The 20,725-nt window shown below is 39.1% G+C and overlaps 1 protein-coding gene across 4 annotated transcripts in view; it reads left to right on the top strand.

Annotated features, from left to right (window-relative positions):
* The window catches only part of SPIRE1 (spire type actin nucleation factor 1), a 116,190-nt gene that overhangs the window by 54,343 nt on the left and 41,122 nt on the right, over window positions 1-20,725 (top strand). For all 4 annotated transcript variants that reach the window (XM_017729467.1, XM_017729465.1, XM_017729466.1 and 1 more), the window contains exon 3: window positions 11,706-11,831. In XM_017729467.1, the coding sequence (XP_017584956.1) occupies window positions 11,706-11,831 (126 nt within the window). The remainder of the gene's footprint in view (window positions 1-11,705; window positions 11,832-20,725) is intronic.

Genomic DNA, 20,725 nt, shown 5'->3' with positions numbered 1-20,725 from the left:
TGAGTGTGCTGGTGAGCAAAGGAGGGTGTTTATTGCAATTTCTTGCCCTGGTAATGGTGCCTACTGTGTTTGGAGCCAAGGCACTTTGCCGGGGACTTTCCAGTGAAGTCTGGTTGCCAGAGACACTTGGCCTTATGGCGTCACCTTCAGCAGAAGTGCTGAAATCTATCTGTACCAGAAACCTTTAAAAACCAAAAAAAGCTTACCTCGGAACACTACAAGTTGGGTTTGCTTTCCTACCTGGGAGAGGGAGAGAGGGAACATGCCTGCTCCCTCCAGGTGCTCTCCTGGTGGCCAGGAGATAGATGGCACCCATCCACCCTCAGCCTGGCTCAGTGGTCAAGCGAGCAGGTAAAACAGGATGGGCGTTGTTGTGTTCAGGACACTTCCTGCTGTGAAGGTGAAACTGAGGAGGTTTGTAATCTCTGGGCAGGTATTGCTTGTGCCTGGGTGCAGGGCAGCAAGCAGCTGAGGGGAGATAACCAGCAAGATAACTAGACACCCCCCACAAACCTCTATTGTCTTATGTGCCTACCACAATAAAAGGATTATTAATTTTCTTTACCAGTCTGACAGATAAAGATAACCTCTCTTTGAGGGTAATTTGGCAGCTATCTAGACCTTTTAATGAAGGTGCTGCAAGCAGAGTGGTTTCGCTGCAGTTCCTTGTAGTGTCATGCAGAGTTTGAGGGAGCTGAGCCCCCCTTGCCTTCCCTGTCTCCCCCAGATTCCTCTTGAAACCGTCTGTCTTGTGGGACACTGATGTATACTTAAGGATACTGGCAAAAAGTCCTTTAGAAACCATTTTGGGCTTTTTGACAAGAGAGTGATGTTTTAAGTTATCTTTGCAGACAGAACAATCTGTAAGCTTTGACACCCATCAGTTTTACACCAGGCTCTTGGTAGATGTGATGGTACATCCTAAATTCGGTTCAGAGCTGTTGACTAACTCCAGTTGAGGCACTTTGCCAGTGTCTTAGGTATATCCCTTTATCCATTGCTATAATGTTCAGTATGAAGTTGATGTTAAACTGGCTTTCATCTTGCTGAAGGTAGCAATATTTGAAATAGATGTATATACTTGCATTTCTAGTTACTGTACTTTGCTCTGAACTCGTTTTTTGAAAATATAACTACCCTGACTTTCAGCCTTCAAAAGTGGTTTTATCATGAAAAATGTTAGTATAGAAAAGAGTTGTCCGAGAGTAACAATTGGTCTTTGAGTACATGCAGCAGAGTGCTCTACCATGATCACCCCTTTGATAACCTTACTCTGTGTGGACTGAGGTCACTACAGTATTAATTACCTTCCAGAGATTTAATTCCTTTATATTTCTGCTTTAGAAGGCATTGATAGACTTATCATGTAAAAGCATCTATTTCAATGGACGTGTAGTAGATGCCTCTGCAATTGCCAGGGGTTTTAAAGGTAGCTTTGAAGCTGAAGAACTGAACTGGGAGTTCCTGCCTGACTTGTAGAGATATATCTTTCAAGATGTGTAACTGAGAACAGGTAAATAAGTACCTATGATGCAAGTCCTTAGAGTACTTGGCACAAAATAGTTTAATTATTTTAAGAGCTGTGTTTGAAAACAAAGCAGTCATGCAGCACTTGACTGGAGAACTAGAAAAATGGTTTGCCTCCCTCCATTTTCTCTTTTTCCCTTCAGATAATAAGATTTTGATGAAGAGGTGGCTGGTAGCTGGGTTGTGGTGTGTGGGGTTTTCCTATTGTTGGGGGTTTTTTTGTTGAGGACACATCCCTTTTACTGAGAAACATACTTGTTTCTACAAGGTTCCTTCTCAGATAAGAATGGTAAGACTTATCTGATATGGTTGAAATAACCTAAAGTGCAAAATTACTTTTATGCTAATTAAAAGCACGGTAATAAGGGTTGGAAAGATTCTTCAAATACTTTAAACTATGCATATGTTTTCCAATGCATCTTTTTCTGAATGTGCAAGTAAATCCATTTCCAAAAGAATGCTCAGCATTTAGAAGTACAAGTAGGTTTATTTGAAAATATAACAAACTGTGCTTGTTTTTGCAGTCAGAGATTGGCCTAGGTGCATGGGTTGGCCTCCTTTTTAAGTGGCATATTTTGAAATAAACAAGATAACTGTTATAGAGAACAGTCAAGCCCTAAGGAAGAGGAAGAAATGTTCTTGTATGTAGTTTACTAGCAAGTGACAATCTCTCTTGCTCTCCATCTTTGGGTTCCCATCTTGTGTTGAGGTCTGTGTTGTCATCTCTTTTGGAAGCAAAGACTCATTGCTCTCCCCCCAAGAAGTTATGATGTGAGAAAACGAATATATTTTAAGATTGGATCAAGAGGTCAGCCTTTAATGTATTAAAATGTATTAGAATCTTCACGATCTCTCAATTAAAAATAATGAAGGTTATGTTTCATATCTATTCCTATGAGTTCAGGACCTAAGATTTCAAGAAAACTGTCAATTACTGCAGGATGCTTAATAATTCACTACAGTTGCCCATCCTAAATGTTCATATGGAGACCAAGATCTTTTGAGCAGATAGAAGTGCAAATGGACCAACAGAGCAAGGAAAATGTGCTGTAGCATCATATGTGATTTGGTCAGTGATGGCTTTGATCCAGAATTTTTTTATTTTCCATATCAGAAAAGATTCCTGACCAGCTCAGTGGGCTTTGCATTGATCTCAGATGCACCAACAAAATAAAATTCGTAATTCCTAATATGACAAGGGAGAAAGAATATGTGCAGGCATGGACTGCAAGGCTGTGACAGAGCCACAGCAGCACAACTACAGTCCCCACACTGCAGACTCAGCACAGTTTGGGATCCATGAGGTGGCCTTGAATACTTGACAGAGTGGTGCTTTTACTCCTGTTGCTGCCATTGGCAAGAAACGTGTGGAGGCAAAGCAGCAAAGTTGTCTTTCCCTCGAGCCTCTGAGCATTCAGGGCAGTATAAACACCATCTGCAGTCCCTACAGGTGGTTAATCCCACCTGTGTACAGGGAGTATGTCAAAGCCATTGGCTCCAGGTAATTCAATTTCTAGTAATTACCGTACTGGAGACAATTTCCAGGAATGAAGTGTGTGTAAGTAAAAGGACGAAACAGGGCACCACCACTACAAACAGAGGGAACTGAGGAGAAAATAACACTTTTTAAGTTCTGATTTATTGGATATTTGTTCTGCTTGAATAAGCAAGGATATATATTTGAATCAAAATTACTTAATCAATTTAATCAATAAATTGTGGTTAAATAATTCTGTTCATACCTATCTATCTTAGAGCAGTGTACGTTTAACATCTATGTAACTGATATGCTTGATAAGACAATTGCAATGTAGATTCAGTGGCTATAAATTTTAAGAGAAAAGTCTTAAGCATACTTGCCTAGAACAAGAAGAGAAAGAATTTTTCTGTAGGCCTTTTCCATGCAATCAGCATTCCAAGACCTGATTTCCCTGACAAAGGTACTACAAATAAGGAGCAGGTATACCTGAAGGAGTAGAATAGCTTTCCGTACACTGAGGTCTAATGAAAGCAAAATGAGACTGGTTAGAAGTTACTCAATTTTCTCGTTGGGAATGAAGTTTAAAAGCTTGTTACGCTTAGTAATGCTGTCTGTTTGGTTACGCAGCTGGAAATCTGGTTTTTTGGATAGAAATAAAAAATTCATGCTTCAGGACAAAACATGAAAGCAAATTATTACTATTATTATTATTATTATTATTATGCCTACTGAGAAAAATTTCAGCACCTTACATAAAAACAAACAAGCTTCCCACACACACATAAACTTTAAAGCTTTGCATGTGAACTGTAAATTGCTGCCAAGGAAAGTGCATGTTTTTATTTTAGTCGATATATTTTAATTGGATTGTAAGTGTCTCATGAATAAACTGCCTTCCATGAATATATTGTCTCTCAATTAGAAGGTATACAAACATCTGAGCTGTAGTGATGAGATTGATGGGCATTATTCAAAAGCTGAGAGTTACAGCCTCTCTTCTGCAGTACTCTCCCCTTCCTTTTCTATGTGTGTCAGTGGGATTTGGTGTCTGATTTGAGAGTCATTCCCCAACATTTTATGGTACCTTTTGATCAAATTGTTTTTTTGTTTACGCTGTTTGAAAACTTCACTATTTTCTACTGTTTTTCCTGAGATACTCTGGGTTTTTTTCAAGCAGCAGCCTGGGTGTAATAGCTGCTTTATCTGCTTGTGTGGGGACTTGGGGAGAGGGGAAGAAAGAAGGGCTTCCGTCCTGCCCTCGTTCTCTGCTGCATATGCCAAGCATCCTGGTACAAAACCAACTCTTCTCCTGAACAGAAGCAGGTAGTTCAGTAGTAGTAGAAGGCACCTTCCAGCCCTAAAGAGGGCCTGAGAAACATGGCAGACAAACATACAAAATGGCATGACAGGGGTGCCGCTCTTTGCTAGCAGTTGTTCAGGTCTAAGTTATTTAATAATGTGAAGGGTGGTTCCACAGCTTAATGGGCTGTTAGCAAAATAACTACAGGTAGCCCTGTGAATATGCACAGCCACTCCCCTTCTCCTTTAATTACCCAGTTTTATCGTGTTTTCCCATCTACGCCTCTACTCTGCTTTTGAAGCTGGTTTTCTTAGCCAAATGCCTCCGTCTCATCCTTCACTCTGCTGCTCCTGCATGAAATGCAGATGCGTGAGTGGTACAGATGAGAGCTGCCCAGTGAGCTGTGGTCTTCTTGTGAACCAGAGGGCTTTAGAAAACAGTTGTTGCTGACAGACTACCTAGTGGTTTTGCTAAATGTTGCAGGGATTGGCATTTCATGTAAAAAAAATAGGAAAAATATAAATGGTAGGTTTTCTCCCTTGCCCATGAATAATCCCATTGATGTTCCACTGAATAGTCAAAGAATGAGAGCTAGCAAATTCAGATTACTGCATATTTATATTATTAATTCCTCCATTATCCTGCTAAGAAACAACAGAGCACAGTTTCTCTGAAACTAAGAGAGAATGCAGAATTGGTTTTCACTTAATTGGCTCTTTTGAGACAAGTCTCTTTGAGAAGCAGGATGTTGTTAGTCCACTGTGTAAAGACAGTGTAACAATACACCTAACACATAATCCAGAAACAGCTGTATGCAGGGGGCTGTATTTGAGTGGTAAAAATACCCTCATAGCTTTCAAGTAGAAATGAGAATTTATACAAATGCAACTTTGTCGAGAAGTCTGCACTAGTACATAAAATTAGTCAGTCATTGAAAACTTAATATCAAAATGTCCAGTGGAAATAATCATTGTCTCAAAAAAACATAGGTTGACTTTCATTTAAAGTCTGTTTTGATAGTCAAGGTCTTCATTCTTAGAAAGCTAATAGAGAGTGAGAATAGGGTTCACTGAGCATGAAAAATACAGGATTTGGCTTAAAAATTGAGATGTAGTCAGTAACATATACTGGAGTTTGCTTTCCTTTTCCTAACACCAGTGTAAGTTTTAAGTACTTTCAAAAGTGTTTGTAATTATGTTAAATATTTATAAGACTTGTTTACCTAAAGATGGTATTATATAATTGTAACAGATTACAAATTGTCTTCACTTTTAATTGTCTGTTGTTGGGTAAGGTTCAAGTTTATAGGTGAGACAGTTCAGTGAGGTGTTAGTCTTGCAGTTGTCTGTTAAAATTTTATCAAGATTCTCATCACTGCTTATATTCAGTCTAAGAGCATGGAAAAGTAGTTAAGACTTTTCAAATAGTTATGTCATGTTAAGATTTTAAGAAAAAAAATGAGTCATGGTGGTCAGCGCCTCAATGCAATTGGTAACTGAAGGAAACAGTGTCAGGGCAGATACTCTGTTCAGGGGAAAATAGTGGAAGGGAGTCCGTAGCTGTGCACCAGTTTCATCCTCAACATTGTTGAAATGCTGTGTTTTGCTTTGTGTTTCTAGAACAACGACAGCATAGAAAACCACACAACAGCATTTCCCAGCACAGTCTACCCACGTGACAAGAGTCTTTTCAGCTTTACTTCCATGCTGACTTAAGTTTTGACTCAGGAAGGCAATTGTAAACATTTGTTAGTCCATTCCTGTTTGACATTTCAGCATATATATAAATAATTTGCTCAAGGCCTTTAATCCTTAGACTTTGCAAAGCAGAGGGTAGTTAGTGATTATGATTATCTGATACAGACAAGTGGACATTTCTTTAAAGATCAAAATCCTATGCAAAGCACTGTTTTCAATCCTTGCATCATCTAGTTCCCATTTGCAGTTTTGGCTTTTATTTCAGCAGCTACCTGGTTGTATCCTTTTTATAGTCCTGAAAGAGAGAACCAACCAAGGCCACTATTTCATCAAATTATACCTGTTATTGCTAAATGCAATAGCTTTGCTGCAGCATTTGCAGTTTCATACTAGAAAGGAAAATCAGTAAAGAAGCACGGTATTTATTAAGTCATTTTATGGGGAGGATCACGTAAAACATTAAATTTGGAAATTGTGAAAGTAGAGAACCCTGTAGTACTTCTCTTGTCCACCCCAAAGCGATGATCAAAACAACAAATACCAGCACAAGGGAAGGCCTTACCAGAGTGCTGGAGAACACTTAAATACCAAGGTGGATGTGCTTGGTACTAGCAATTTGCTTCAATTTCCACAAAACTTACCTTTTCCTTGAGGCGTGCAAAATTAGCTAGGGGCTCACACATCAAGCAATTGGACATTCCATGGCAGTTGCAAAAGATCATTTAAAATATCAATTTAAAAGTTACCAAACTTTTGCAGGTGAAGAGTAACTTTCTGTGAATGCTTTCTGTATTTTCTGTTAACTGATTTTGTGGATTAAGAGCTAACTGTGCTCCCATCCCTTTGTCTTATTGCAGTCTTTCCTTGATAGTATTCCCCCAGAATCCTTTATCAGAGGGATCAGCTAGTCCTTGGCCCACTGCAGTTACAAGTAGCAGAGCCAGGGGCAAATCTCTGCCTGGAGTGTTTGAGAGAGCAGCTCTGTAGTGCTGGGAAGCAGGTGAACTGGCTCCAAGTGTTGTGAAAGCCACCTCAAGCCGAAGTTGTGGGCACTATGCACAGGCACGGTCCTAGCAGGCAGAAGCATCTTACAAACTCATGAAAAAACACATACTCCTGTGAACTGCTCATCTTTCAATGCTATTCTAGATAATAAAGCAAAGCAAAATGCTTAGTTGAGTTTTACAAATATGCAGGTACTGTCTTGGTAAGATTTCTCTGGTAAGGCATGTAGCTTCTTGAAGTTCATATTCATATGAAAAAGGATATATATGAAAAAAAAAAAAAAGCTCAATCATAAACTCTAGTTTATCTTCATGGAGATAAAGTCTTTCAGAAAATAGCCTTGACTTGAAAAGGCATCTCAAGCTGAGTTTTATTTTGTGAACCTGTTGCAGTACCATACAGCAGAGGATGAGGCAAATGCTTAGTACAGTTGCATGTTCAGTGATCTGTTGGTTAAAGTAATTTCTTTTTGTTGCTTAAGAAAAAGTACATCTTTTAAGTCTCTGTTAATACTCCAAGGCTTTCAAAACACTTAACAAGCCTGGAATTTGCAGGCTGGTAATATGTTTTGCATAATATCAATGGCCTGTCTTTGTGGCCCATGGGAAAAAGAAATCCTTTTCTTCTTTGTGGTGCATTCATACAGGCCCTCTGCCCAAGATGATTACAAGTGGAAACACTTTTTGTCTTCTGAAATCTTAATTCCAGCAGCCCAGGTGTTTTGATGAAGCTTCCAGTACGTATCTAGCCAAAAAGGTTTTTCAGAACTTACCTGAATTTTAGTGGATGAGTCAGTTGTATTTTTTGTAATTTTATGGAGGCCTTGCTGGAATATATCCAAACAAATGCAAGAAGTGCTGTTTGATCTCTTCAGATGGTTAAATTGTGATTCCTGTTAGCACTGCTTTGGCTTGGTGCACCCAGTTTCCTAGTCAACTGAGGATGAAGTTGGAGGAGCTGGCAAAGCTATGATATTTACATAATGCCTTTTTTTCCTGTGAACCCTGAATGTGGATGGAAACAGCTTCTAATCTTCTTAGTGATCTAAGCAAAGATCGAATGCTTTGGGTCAAGCTGAGGTTTTGGATAGGCTCAGTTAGGAAAAAAAATTTTAAATCCCAGCTCTTCACAGTGATTGCAAATGGAAATATTTACAGACTGAGCTAGTTAATGTTTCAGTAGTTGATAATATTTTTATTATTTCACCAGTTTGCAAAGACCACATAATCTGTTTTGAGCCATATTTTTTGAGACTTCTTGGAAGCAGAACAAACAGCCCTTGTATTAAGCCCTGGGCGTTGTTCGAGTTCATTCCCCTAAGGGAATCTTGTATCATGAGGGATGAAAAGGCAAGTGTCAGAATAAGCATACAACTTCAAAATGACTGGAAAAGACTGCATATGTGATCTTAATCCTTCTTGCACCACAACCACTATGACATGGTAAGAGGAGGAGTTTATTAGGTTGCTGTCCTTTCATAACTCAGTTATTGAAACATTCTGACTGGGATTTTTGTTGTGTGTTACAGTAACATAGCTTTTCAAACACTACTACCATGAACTTAAAGATTTTAAATTTTTTTAAGGGATAAATATCCTGAACTCATGCTAGAAGTGACATTTCATACTTGATTTGCCTTGCCTGCCTAGATTTTGTGGTATGTTTTCATACAGAAGTCACAGCTGGTCACGCATTCTGAACCAATGTGCAAGTACAATATATTACAATGAGGGAGGAAAAAAATCAGTCCGTCCTATTTACATTTTCCTTTTTCTTCAGGCTTACCTTCCCTAATCAAAAAAATTCATGTTAAGTCATTTGACTTAATATTACCACAAGGAGTTTTATTATGTAATGCATCTTCACATAATATAAGATCACTCAGAGACTGATTTCTCAGAACATGAAAGTTAGTAGGAGCTGTTGGCCCTCTTTTAATACCTGCAGCCTAAAGGTTGCAAAGGAAATGGTCAGGTTTTATGTGGTTGCTTTTGTAACTTAAGTTCAGCAAGCAGGCTTTTTTTTTTTTTTAATTTGCTTTCCTTTGTGTTCAATAATAGAATCAATATTACAACCATTCCCTGCTTGAACTTGTCACTGCTGCATTTCATTAACTTTCTCAATATTTGATGCAAATTGTTTCTAATTAACATACCTTCGAATAAAGAAAAAAAGGAATCTTAAAAACCTGTGTGCAGTCTCTACACTAATAAAATTTTATTCTCAGCTATGAAGACTTATACCATTTTATGACCTTTTTTGAAATTGCTGCTGCTATTATTTTTATTCTTGTAAGTGGTGTATTTTAGAATGAAACCCTTTTATCTGTACTATAATTAATAACCAGAAAATGAAAACACAGTAAGGCAAGTAAGGACATGATTCATTATTGAGAAAAAAGAACACAACCATACTCAGAATTTGGTCTAATATTCTAATATTTTCATTAAGGGAAATTTTTAGTAGATTCTTTTTGTATGTGTTATCACTACTGCACACATTAGGCATGCATCTGTTTTGGTTTATCTCCCTTTATCTGCAAAGGAGATGATCTGATTTGTTAAAAAGGGGGGGAAAAAAGGAGAAAAAAGGAGGGGGGACAAGGAAAGGAGAAAAAAGGGAAAAAAGCAGGGGGATGGGGAGAAAAGGGGAGACAGATGTCAAGTATGCCCTTGTGATTATCCAGAAATAAATTTGAAGAGTGTAAGAAAATTTTGGAAAATTTTGAAATTTTTAAAACAACATAAAATTTGAAGTGTAGGGATCAAGGGCAGTTTCATGAACATGGCTGCCTTGTATTTCCTAAGTGGAAGGAAAATACATAGGAAGGAATAAAAATTTACACACACATATGTATAAACTTGCCATGTGTATATTCTTTTTTACAACTAAAAGGAGATAAATACATAAGGGTACATAATCAGGAGATTGCAGGAGTCCAAACTGTGCTTGTAAAAGTTTATCGAAGGAGTTGACCAAATCTGACCACTGAGCTCTGTATTGTTATTCTGATGGGAAGAAATAAAAGATAGCAAGGGGCCTGTGCTCTCAGAGAGCAACTTGTCAATGAGATTGAGCCAGTCTAAATCTGACTGTACCCAAACACAATTGTTCAGCCCTTCCTCCCTTTTCCCACCCTGGCAGCATGTTCTCCTTGCTCCTTTTTGCCTGCACTTCTGTGTGTGTGTCTGTGCCATGAAGAGTAATTGTCTCCTGCTCCACTTCCTTCACATTGTTAATTTTTGTCTGGATGAGTAATCCTCCCTGAGTTAGGGCACGAACTCCTGTGCCAGCATAAGGGCATCTGTGGATTCGTACAGCTGGAGGCCACAGGACCACACCTTTTAGTGGCAGTATGGATTTAAATCAAATGGAGAGCAATATGGAAAAGCAGCCTGAGCTTTACATGCATTGTGCCCCTTGTAAACACAGTGTTCACTGTAACAACAGCAGGGATTTAGACAAGGATGCCACTAGGCTAATTAAGGGCTCTTCTGCTAAAGAGGCTTTTTTCTCAAGCTTTAGCTCTGGAGATCTGAATTAGCTATATATATAAGAAATAGTTACTATACAACCACAGAGACAAAACAAATTTTTAAGGCCTTGATTAAGACTTCGTTTTATTTTTACATGTACACCAGTATGATACATGATATGGATACTCAGGTTTCAGCTTTGGGATTTTTTTTGATTTAAAAGTGTTTAGGAAACAAATTACAGATGTTATTTTATTCTGTTTGTTTTCAGCCGGTATTTCTGTGATGAATACTTGCAGGTGATGGATTTGACTTAGGGGAAAAATGATATTACAACTATTATTATCTGTGTTGAGATATTCCACAATAGTAGAAGCTGGACGTTCATGAAGCTGGATGTTGCTCATACCATTCAGGTTCTCAGTTTGAAATGTGAAGGCTGGTTTCAGTGAAACTTCTCTTGTTGGAAACGGGAGCTGCATGTTTTACTCTAAAAGCAATACTGTTCATCAGTAACTCTGAATGATTACTAGTGATTTGAGTAGGCTTTCAGAGTTTTTCAAGTTTAGCATATATGAAAGCACCTGTTAGTGTTCCTTTGCATTAGCTGTGTCTGTGTTTGGAAATGTTCATGAAAGTCTGAGGTAAGGCAATAAGCCTGTGCTTCCATAACTCTTGCTGATTTTTAAAATCTTTGTACTGCTTGAAATAAATCTCATCAGAGTTTCAGCTTGATGATTACACTGTACTTTTTTCCTTGCTTCACCTTCCATCCTTTCATAAACTGGTAGGGATACAGTTCTCTTCCACATTCATAGGAACTCTTAACACTTACTGTTAAAGCTGGTTTGACTTAAGTATGTTTCCCCAAAATTTGCTACTGCAAAATGGCTTGTTTTCACAATTATGACAATTATGTTGAATTATGTTGTCCTTTTTTTTTTTTTTTTTTTTTTTTTGGTTATGAAAAGGCAGTGTCGTGGTTTTCCAGAACATGGTCAACCAGTCCCCTTACTATTCCTATAGTACTCTTCTCATAAAATAAATAGGAACAGAAGGTTTAGAAAATACACCCCAATTTCTGACTAAACTGAAGTGTCTCATGGATGCTTGTGCCCTTGATATTCAGTTGCATTCACTTTCATGTTCCCTTATGCTCTGTCACATTAATGAAAGCAGTGGGGCATTGTTTTGATCCTGTTATTTATTTTTCTCCCTAGCTGTGTGCTGCCCACCTGCCAACTCGATCAGAGGCGCCCAACCACTATCAAGCAGTGTGTCGGGCTCTGTTTGCCGAAACAATGGAGCTCTACACTTTCCTGGCCAAAATTAAAAGTGCAAAAGAGGTAAGCACTCTGAGAAGGTTTTCTGCTTTTGAGCTCATCACTGTGTGAATTTGGCTTACAAAATCACTTCTATACCCAGCCAGCAGGGAATGTCAGATGCTTGAGGAGATGATATGTAGTTTTCAGGAAGGACAGTTCTTCAGCTGAGGGGTTTTTAATTTTGGCTTGTAACCATTTACATCCCTCAGAACTTGTTATTAATTGTGACTAATCTGTTTGGGAGTAAACCAGACGATTTTCTCAGAGGATAACACATTGCATACATGTACCCATTCCTGCATACATGTATGCAATATATTTGAGTCTAAAAAGCTTCTCTGGTGTTTCAGAGATGTTACGAAGCGTCAGAGCTTTGCCTGTTTTTCCTCAGCTTCTTCCCATAAGGGAATTCTCTTTGCTGAGAATTATCTGAGATTCTTCTTGCTTGTATTTTGTCACCAGTCAGCAGCTTCTCTTACCTTTTGCTGTATGATTGGTTTGTTGTCTGTCACACTGGCTTCACAGCAGAGCCAACTTTAAAAATAGAAAAATTTTCCCCTTCAGGTCACAATGCTTATGTTCACTGCCTGTTTGGCTGTTACTATTGGCTGAAAGGCCATCCTGTGAACCACTGCAATTAACGGGTCTGGCTGAAGAGTGATTTAAGGATGATATTTACTGCAGATAGTCTCAGTGATCTGGCCTGCGAGTGGCCCCATGAACAGTTCTATTAAGACAGTGTGGGTGCTGGTAACATTGGAAAACTGGTGGGTGAGGGCAAGGGCAGCAAGGGAAACTCATTTCTTAAAGCTGGTTTCTTCACGGAAGCCAACTTGTCAAGTAACAACGCTTTCATAATTTTTTTTTCTTAATAAATCCCTGAAGGATTTTCTTTTCATTTGTAATTCAAGATCTACAGTACCTTTAAGAAGCAGAATAAGATTTTACAGGCTGACCTAAAAATTTTGCTGCTGAAAGAGGCAGAGCTGTTCCACCCACGCACATGTACTCCCACTGTTTTCCTTCTTCTGGTTCTCGGGAACAAATGCAATAAATATCAAGCAAAACAAAAAATAAAGGAGTTACTCCTTGTCAGGTTAATGAGCTGAATCAGCTCATTAAAGAGTCAGATGAGCCTCAGAGCAGCACAAGAGAGCTTTTATCACACTGATGGTGGAAGCTGCAAACCAGTCAGAGACACAAGGGGCTGCTGCTCTTTCCTTCCTGGGTGAGACTCATCTTCCAAGAGGGAGAGTCCTTCTGAGATGTTTTTCTGCTGCACAGGGTCAGATCTCATCTCCACTTCTTCTGCAGTCCTATTCAAAGTGGAAGCAATTTTTAAACTGAAGCAGTGTCATACAGGGATAATTTTGACAGTGTCAGCATGGCTAAAGAGCCACTTGTTTTCTGAAGTGCCTATGTTATGGGACATCTGCATCTAATACCCCTGGTACAGGGAGCAGTCAGGATACAAGATCTCCTTGTTAAATCTGTCTCCCAAGCCTTGACATCATTAATTTCACATCTTGGCTTTTAACTACTGGATATATTAATTGAGGGACCTGTTCTGGAAACACCTCACTCAACAGCTTTTGCGAAGTCCAAGCTGAGGCTCAAAGAACCCTTCAGAGTTCTTCTTTCTGCTCTGAGAAGAATTATGTTTGCCATAGTTCTCAAACATCTTGGCCACAGTGAGCAATAATAGGGCATCTCTGTTGTCAATGTCAAAGTAAAATATTGTGGGCTATAACCATTCAAAATCATGTCTTAACAATAATCTTTTAAAAATTATTTTAAAAAGTGGAAAGGTATTTTGAATTTGCAAATTATTTAATCACCTTATCTTTGGGCATAAAACCCCTACAACATCTGCTCACACCATAGAGCATACAATGAGTTAATCCCAAATGAAAGAAACCATTTGCCTCTCACAGGCTATTAGGCATTGATTCAAAGCATATTTAGGTCAAAGGAAGTAATCCTTGTAGATGGAATTTTGGCCCTACTGAATCAGTAAGACTTTTATTACTGCACCTAACCAGGGCCAGATTTTTGACCTTTTGATTTCATTTTGATTTCACTCTGGATCAGTCCCTCAGTAGGCATGTAAGAAATTACCAAGAAAATGATCTTGAAAGCAGCTTTTGTAATCTGAATGCTTCAAGTCTATGATGTGCTTGGTCCTTGATCATAGCTTTTATCTAACTACAGATTTGGAAGGTATTTAATTTTGAAAATAATGTAGCATACAAAATAAAAAACAGGTATGAAGAAAATATGAGGTGGAATGCTGTAAGTCTTGTTGCACCATTTCAAAATGACCTTTATAGTTTATACTTGAGGCAAGCAGGGATCATATGATCACGTTAGGTTTGTGCCAGTAAAAGCTGTGCTATTGTTTACATGCTCTTCTGTCTTGCAAATACATAGCAGAATCTTAGGTCATGAGGAGTACAATTAAATACTCTCCTAGTAAATTCCTTTTTTCTTTTCCTTTTGTTATTGTCATATAAGTATTGGGTGTAAAGGAGATAAACACTGAATACCTCAATAAGGAAATTTTGTTGTCATGGATTTGTGGTGATTGCATTGGCAGATAACTGGGGGAGAAAAACAGGTCACATACATCAGTTCCAATTAAAAAAAATTATACTGTGTAATATTGTGGGTTTGACACTAAAGATGCCAGGAATTTTAAATTGTTAGTTTATTTCAAAAAACAACAGCTTTATTTGGAGATCTTCCTTTAGATTCCCTCAGACCTAGATACAGTTGTGGATGTGAGATCAAAATGAAATTAAAAACACCAAAAAGGGGAAAGAATCCTCTGAAATTATTTAAAATAACTTTCCTGTAGATAAAAATTACTTTGAAATTACTTGGATTCCTTCTAGGACCACTGAGGGGCATCTGGATATCTGTTTCCCAGGTATATGAGGTTCATATTTTTTGGTCAGTAAATGCTTAAATAGGCAGTTTCACTGTAGTGGAAGAGGGAGAATTTTTATCTGCAGAAATTCACTTGCTTGGAGTGAACTAAATCTGACCTACCTTATGCTGCAGCCTAGAACAGGTTTAGATGGGAAATATTGCAGGGGAAAATATTGCTGTGATGCTGTTTTCAATTTGGCCCTGTAAAAACTTACCAGGACTTTGAAAGTCCAGGGTTTCAAGAGGTATAGATTGGTAGGTAGGAGGGATAGGTCTGTAGGTTGTAAAATGTTTTAACACTAGGATATATACTGAGGAGTCACGTGTTCCCCAGTCATCATCTGTCATATAACAAATACAGTGTATATTCACCAAGGGTTGTACTGGCATGAATTTGGGTGAGTGTATTAATCAGAAATGATGAAGTGATGAGTGAGCTGTTCAGATCCTCTCAGTGGATGTCAAATACAATGTTTAAGGCACTTTGTCACATAATTGATGCCATATGGTTACTTCCAGTCTGATTCAATGTGGATGAAAGGTCAGCAGTAAAGTTGACTTGCAGACAGGGAGATGGTATTTCCACTCTTAAAGAGTGTGAAATATTTAATGTAGTGGATGCACAGGACAGACAGAGTTCAGAAAGATTGATACAATTGTTGCAATAGTTTAAAAATAAACAACTAAATATTTTCTTTTTGCAATGTGAAATTTTTCTAGCAAGTTTATTGGGGTGTTTTTCAGCTTGCTGGCAGTATTTGCATGCTGCTTAGGCTCTGTGAAAGGTGGCCTTGCTGCAGACCCACCCTGGGTACCATCTGCTGCTATCCAGGAGTGGTCTTCTAATGGGCCAAGACCTCCTAATTCTTGTGTCCTGCTGTTTAAGCATTTACAGCTGATAACAAAGATGGAGTACAGCTTGTTTTTCATGTCAAAAAGTGAGCTTTCAAAATTGCAGTAAGAAAATCCCACAGAAAAGGATTCTCTCCCTTTTTAAAATTGTTTTGGGGGGAAAATGGTCCACAAGGTGAAGGAAGTGTATACGTGTATGGCAGGGGACAAGGTAGTTTGAATATCTGCTAATAATGGACCCATGTAAAAGAAAAGATTCATCTTTTTCAGAATGGTCCAAAAGTCATTGACATAACCTTTGTTGGCACCTGGCCATACTGTAGGCACAAATAAGTGATGTCCATGAGATTAAGCAAATGTTCCTGCTGGGAAGTATCTGAAAAAGTCACACACACATTGCTCAGAGTGGCTCAGTGTGACTGAGAGAGACACGGAGAGACTATGCAGGCAAAGGAATGCAATATTGCTGCTCTGGATCAGACAGGGGATTCACCAGGGCTGTATCCACATTGTGAACCTGCTTTTCTGAAGGGATATCTGCCCTAGGCCTCCTTTGGTTCCTTGTTAATGCCCGGTCTTGCCTTCTCCTGTAGTTAATATTCCACGTGCACTTCACGGCTGAGTGAGTCAGCAATGTGCCCTTGCTCCCTTGCTGCAAAGAAGCCTTATGGTGTCCTGGGCTGCATTAGGAGGAGTGTTGCCTGCAGGTTGAGGGAGGTGATCTTTCCCCTCTGCTCAGCACTGGTGAGGCCACAGCCGGAGTGCTGGGCCCAGTTCTGGACTCCCCGGTACAAGAGAGACAGCGACATAATGGAGAGAGTCCAGGGAAGAGCCACAAAGATGATGAAGAACTGAAACAGCTCTCCTATGAGAAAAGGCTGAGAGACCCAGGGCTGTTCAGTCTGGAAATGAGAAGGCTCAGGGAGATCTCATGAATGTCTCTAAATACCTGAGGGGAGAGTGCAAAGAGAACAGCACCATGCTCTTTTCAGTGGTGCCCTGTGACAGGACCAGAGGCAGTGGGCACAAACGAAAGCACAGGAGTTCCCTCTGAACAGCCAGAAATACTGGTTTTACTGTGAGGGTGGCTGGGCACTGACAAAGGTTTTCTGAGGAGGCTGTGGATTCTTTGTCCTTGGAGATATCCAAAAGCTGCCTGGACATGATGCTGGACAACTGGCTCTGGGGATTTAGCAGGGGGATTGGACCAGCAGACTTCCAGGGATCTCTTCCAACCTCAAGCACTTCGTGACTCTCTGAGTGGTACCAATAAAGGTGATGCTGGCCTGTAGAATGTACTCTGGGTGATAAACTCAACTGGCACAGGTGGTGCTAAAAAATACCATGTTATGCTGGCCAGCATAGTGTATGAGATAAGTGTCCAGTAGGCAGATCAGTTGCAGTAGGTTTGACTTATGTCTCAATAAGTTTTAGAGATTGATATACACCCTAGAGCATCAAAATTAATATCCCTTCCAAAACTAATTAAGACTTTGTATATTTTTATAATTGCCTACATCTCAAATTGCAGTGAAAATCCATGCTCATCAAAAACTTATCCATAGTTTTGTTATCCCCAGTGTGCCTTGTAATTAGGCTTTTGGTAGAACATAGAGAAAGCTCCCAATCTGTCATCTTTGTACTGTTCTTTTAAAACATGTTGCCTTTCATTTCTGTCCTTTCTGATGTAAAAACATAGTTCTTTCAGTCTGCCTGGATATATTTCAATCCAATCTGTATGAAATGTAAACATACAAATTCTAATGAAGTACATGCATAGAAATGAAATTGTTTCTTTCTTTTTTTCCTAGTTTCATGCCATACAAAGATTCAGTTAGAAAACAGCTAAAGAAAAAAGTCAGGTGGCTATACTGCTGTATTATTTGTACAAAATATGATAATAGAGGTAGTTAATAGGTACCTAAATAATGTTAATGGCTAACTTATTTTGGAAATAGAGTCATTAGCCAAGTTACTCTCAGAGGTCTTGTGACTGTAAAAGCTGTCAAATACTCTGCTGCTTGGATTTTCAGAGCACAGCTGGAGAAATAAATTAATTCACAAACTCTTCAGCTCATAACTTCACTTTTGCCTACACTTCCAAGTCTCCAGTAACTCCACTTTTGCACCTGTGTTGTCATCAGGCTTGCAGCTCCATCATGATCAGTTTGATCCCTCAATTTAGGACCTTTAATAAGGGAAGATGCTGTTGGTTTGTGTTGGGCAGGGGAGGATTTGGTTTTATTTTCTTAAGTGGTGCAGACACTGTCACTCAATCAGTGTTACATGCCCTTGCTTTGGGGTTTTTTGCCTCTTCCTACACAGTTATGTTGAGCAGCATGGTGACTATTGCCCTCTCCAGAGCTGAGCAAAGTGCATCAGCCCATACCTCTATACATTAAGAACTTTGTCTGCTATTAGCTTGAGGTTTTCAGGGACTGATTTAACTGATCCTATTCTCAGTTTGAATTAAATGGGTTTTGGGTCTTTTCGAAGACCTAGAGTAATGCTGCTCCCTAAGCCCTTGGAATTTAAACCTATGTTGAATAGCTGAAGGTATATAAAGCAGTTTTTCCCATGTGTGCATGTTACGTATTTTTAAATTGAGCCTAGATGTGCAAGAATATTTTCTACTTTCAAAGATAGCAGTGTAAGAATCAATTTAATCAGTGAACAAGTGACTCCTAACTAGGAGTATAAACTGTGAACTGCAGTAGACTGTGTTATGCAGTTGGTGAAAAGCAAAGTCCAGGTCTGGATTCCCTAGAATACAACATTCATTAAATCACTGTGTTTTAGAAAGTATTTTATGGAAGGGAGTCTTTGACACTGTGCTGACAAGAGTCTTACATAAACTCCCATCTGTCACTGAGCACAGAACAGCATATCTCAAATGTGGGCCATGCAGCAGCCGCAAATCAAGTGTCTGCTTTTAATAGTACAGCAAGAGGTTTGAAGACATTTGATATTTTTACTACTAGCTTTTGTCACAAAATGCAGTCCTTTAAAAAAATGGCCAAATGCTGTAAAGGTTTTTTAAAAGGGAAAGCTCTTGAAATAGTCATTTCCTACACATCCAACCCTTATTTCCTAAATGAATGCCCAGGCTGTAGTAGGTGAATTGGGTCTGTGGTATGGGTCTGAGGTTCTGGGATCCTTTAGAAAAACCCTTTTAAGATGTTTCTGCTTTCTGAAATGGAAATCCATTTAGGCCTTGTATTTATTATACTGTAATAGCTTTTCTTAAGCCATTGTCCCAAGGGTAAGTGCAAGTGGCTACAGCAGCAGCAGCTGAGGTTACTTGCAGGTTTCAGAACACAGTTGAATTCTGACAAAGGGTCTATTGTATTTTAAATGTGTTGGTTTCTATAATTTACTGTTGAAACAGAGGCAGAAACCCACTGATGCTGGCTGGGGATGCTGGAGGGAAACCCTAATGTTCCATTTAGTCTACAAGTTTAAACATAATCATTTGTCACAGTGAATTTATTCCTTCCCAAGCAGCACCTGACAGGTGTAGAAGAGTTAAAGCCTTCCTAAACACTTCCTGCAAGCATAGAGCACTTGCTGCTTTCTTCCAAAGCTTTGTTAGTTCTATAATGATAGAAATTCCTTTCTTTTCTACTCTTCTCCGCTAATTGCATTTAGGGGCCAGAGCCAGGTGCCAGGGAAGGGAATCAACTATCCCTACAAAGTGAGTGTCTGTGGTACCAGGGCCACAGCCAAGCACTCAGCACAGGGATGGGGAGTAAGAGAAGGCCAGCTTTGGCAGTCACCTGTGCTTGTACCAGCTCATTTGTATCATAAAACTGCACTTGGAGAGACTTCATCTCTTGGCTGGCAGGTTTTGCTCCTGCAGCTCTCCAGTGCGTGGTAGCCAGCATCACTTACACCTGTGCTTTCTTGGGTAGGAACTGCCCCTCTAGCTATGTTCCAGAGGAAGTAATTAGATGGTTACCTTATTTGGAAGATCTTTCAGCTGCTCAGGGTGGGTTTTTTCCCCCCTTCTTGTTTTCTGCTGTTAAGAAAAACGGGTTGTAATCTCTTCTAGCTTCATTAAATACTTATGTCAGTCAAAAGCATCAGCCTTTGGGCATAAACCAGCCCCATAAACTGGGGAACTGCTGTATGGTAGGGAACACGGTTGCTGAGATGGGTGATTGCCACCAGTCTTGTTGAATAGCTGAAGTATAGGTTAAGCAGCTGGAACGCGTTAATTTAAAAAAAATTCAAGTGTACCTTCCAGTATGGGAAGGAGGAGCAAATCTGACAGTTGTGAGCCCATTTACTGAAGTTATCTTTTTGATTACAAAGAGATAAAGGAAAAAGTATCAGATGTTATATTTTGCAGTTTACCAGTAGATGTTAGCAGTTTGCAAGAAAGAAAGTAATTTACAGTTACAGGTACTGTATTTGAAATGATTACTCCAGCTGTATGATAGAGAAAAGAAGAAACCCTGGATAACAGAATACACATAAGTGAAGCCTTTATGTTACCCATTCTTTCCATTTTTCCATTTTTCCCTTGGGAAGGGCAATTGCCTGTGAGTGTCAGACTGACCACAGTGCCAGGACCAGCAGAAGTTTCCATAAAGACATTCTTTCCCAGTTGGGTGTCCTGTTGTGATGCTGCAAGTCATGCCAAAATGTTCTCACATTGTCCCATGATTAATCTGCTTTTGTTAGTGTGGGTGATTTATGGTTTTTTAGAGTCTTCTTGTAAATTATGCATTTTATTTTGATAGGGCAATGGTAGTATTTCTTCTTTGATACCGAAGCAGTTGTGTTACTTACATAAATAAGACTATAAAGAACCCATCTGGTCACTTTCCAAAACCTCTGTGGTAGCTGACTCACATGTCCTATCTCTGCAGCCAGGTTTGGTAGATGCTTGCCCTGTTGAATGTGCAAGTTAAGCATTCTTCCAGTGCTTCCATTTCTAACACTGAAATGTTGGCAGTTTAGGAACTACTTCCAGGGAAAAAAAAAACGTTTTAAGAAGTATGCTTATTTTTATTTTTTTCTGGAAAGCTTAGAAGTTGAATTGAGACTGATTGTTCAGTTCCATTAAAGGAAGAGCTTAAGTGCTTAAAAGATAGAAATACTTTTGGTAGATATGTCTGTCACATCTC

The sequence above is a fragment of the Corvus brachyrhynchos genome, unplaced genomic scaffold, assembly GCF_000691975.1.
Source record: "Corvus brachyrhynchos isolate BGI_N302 unplaced genomic scaffold, ASM69197v1 scaffold331, whole genome shotgun sequence".
Taxonomy (NCBI): Eukaryota; Metazoa; Chordata; class Aves; order Passeriformes; family Corvidae; genus Corvus; species Corvus brachyrhynchos.
The sequence above is the reverse complement of the archived record's forward strand: the minus strand, read 5'-3'. Positions and strand labels throughout refer to the sequence as shown.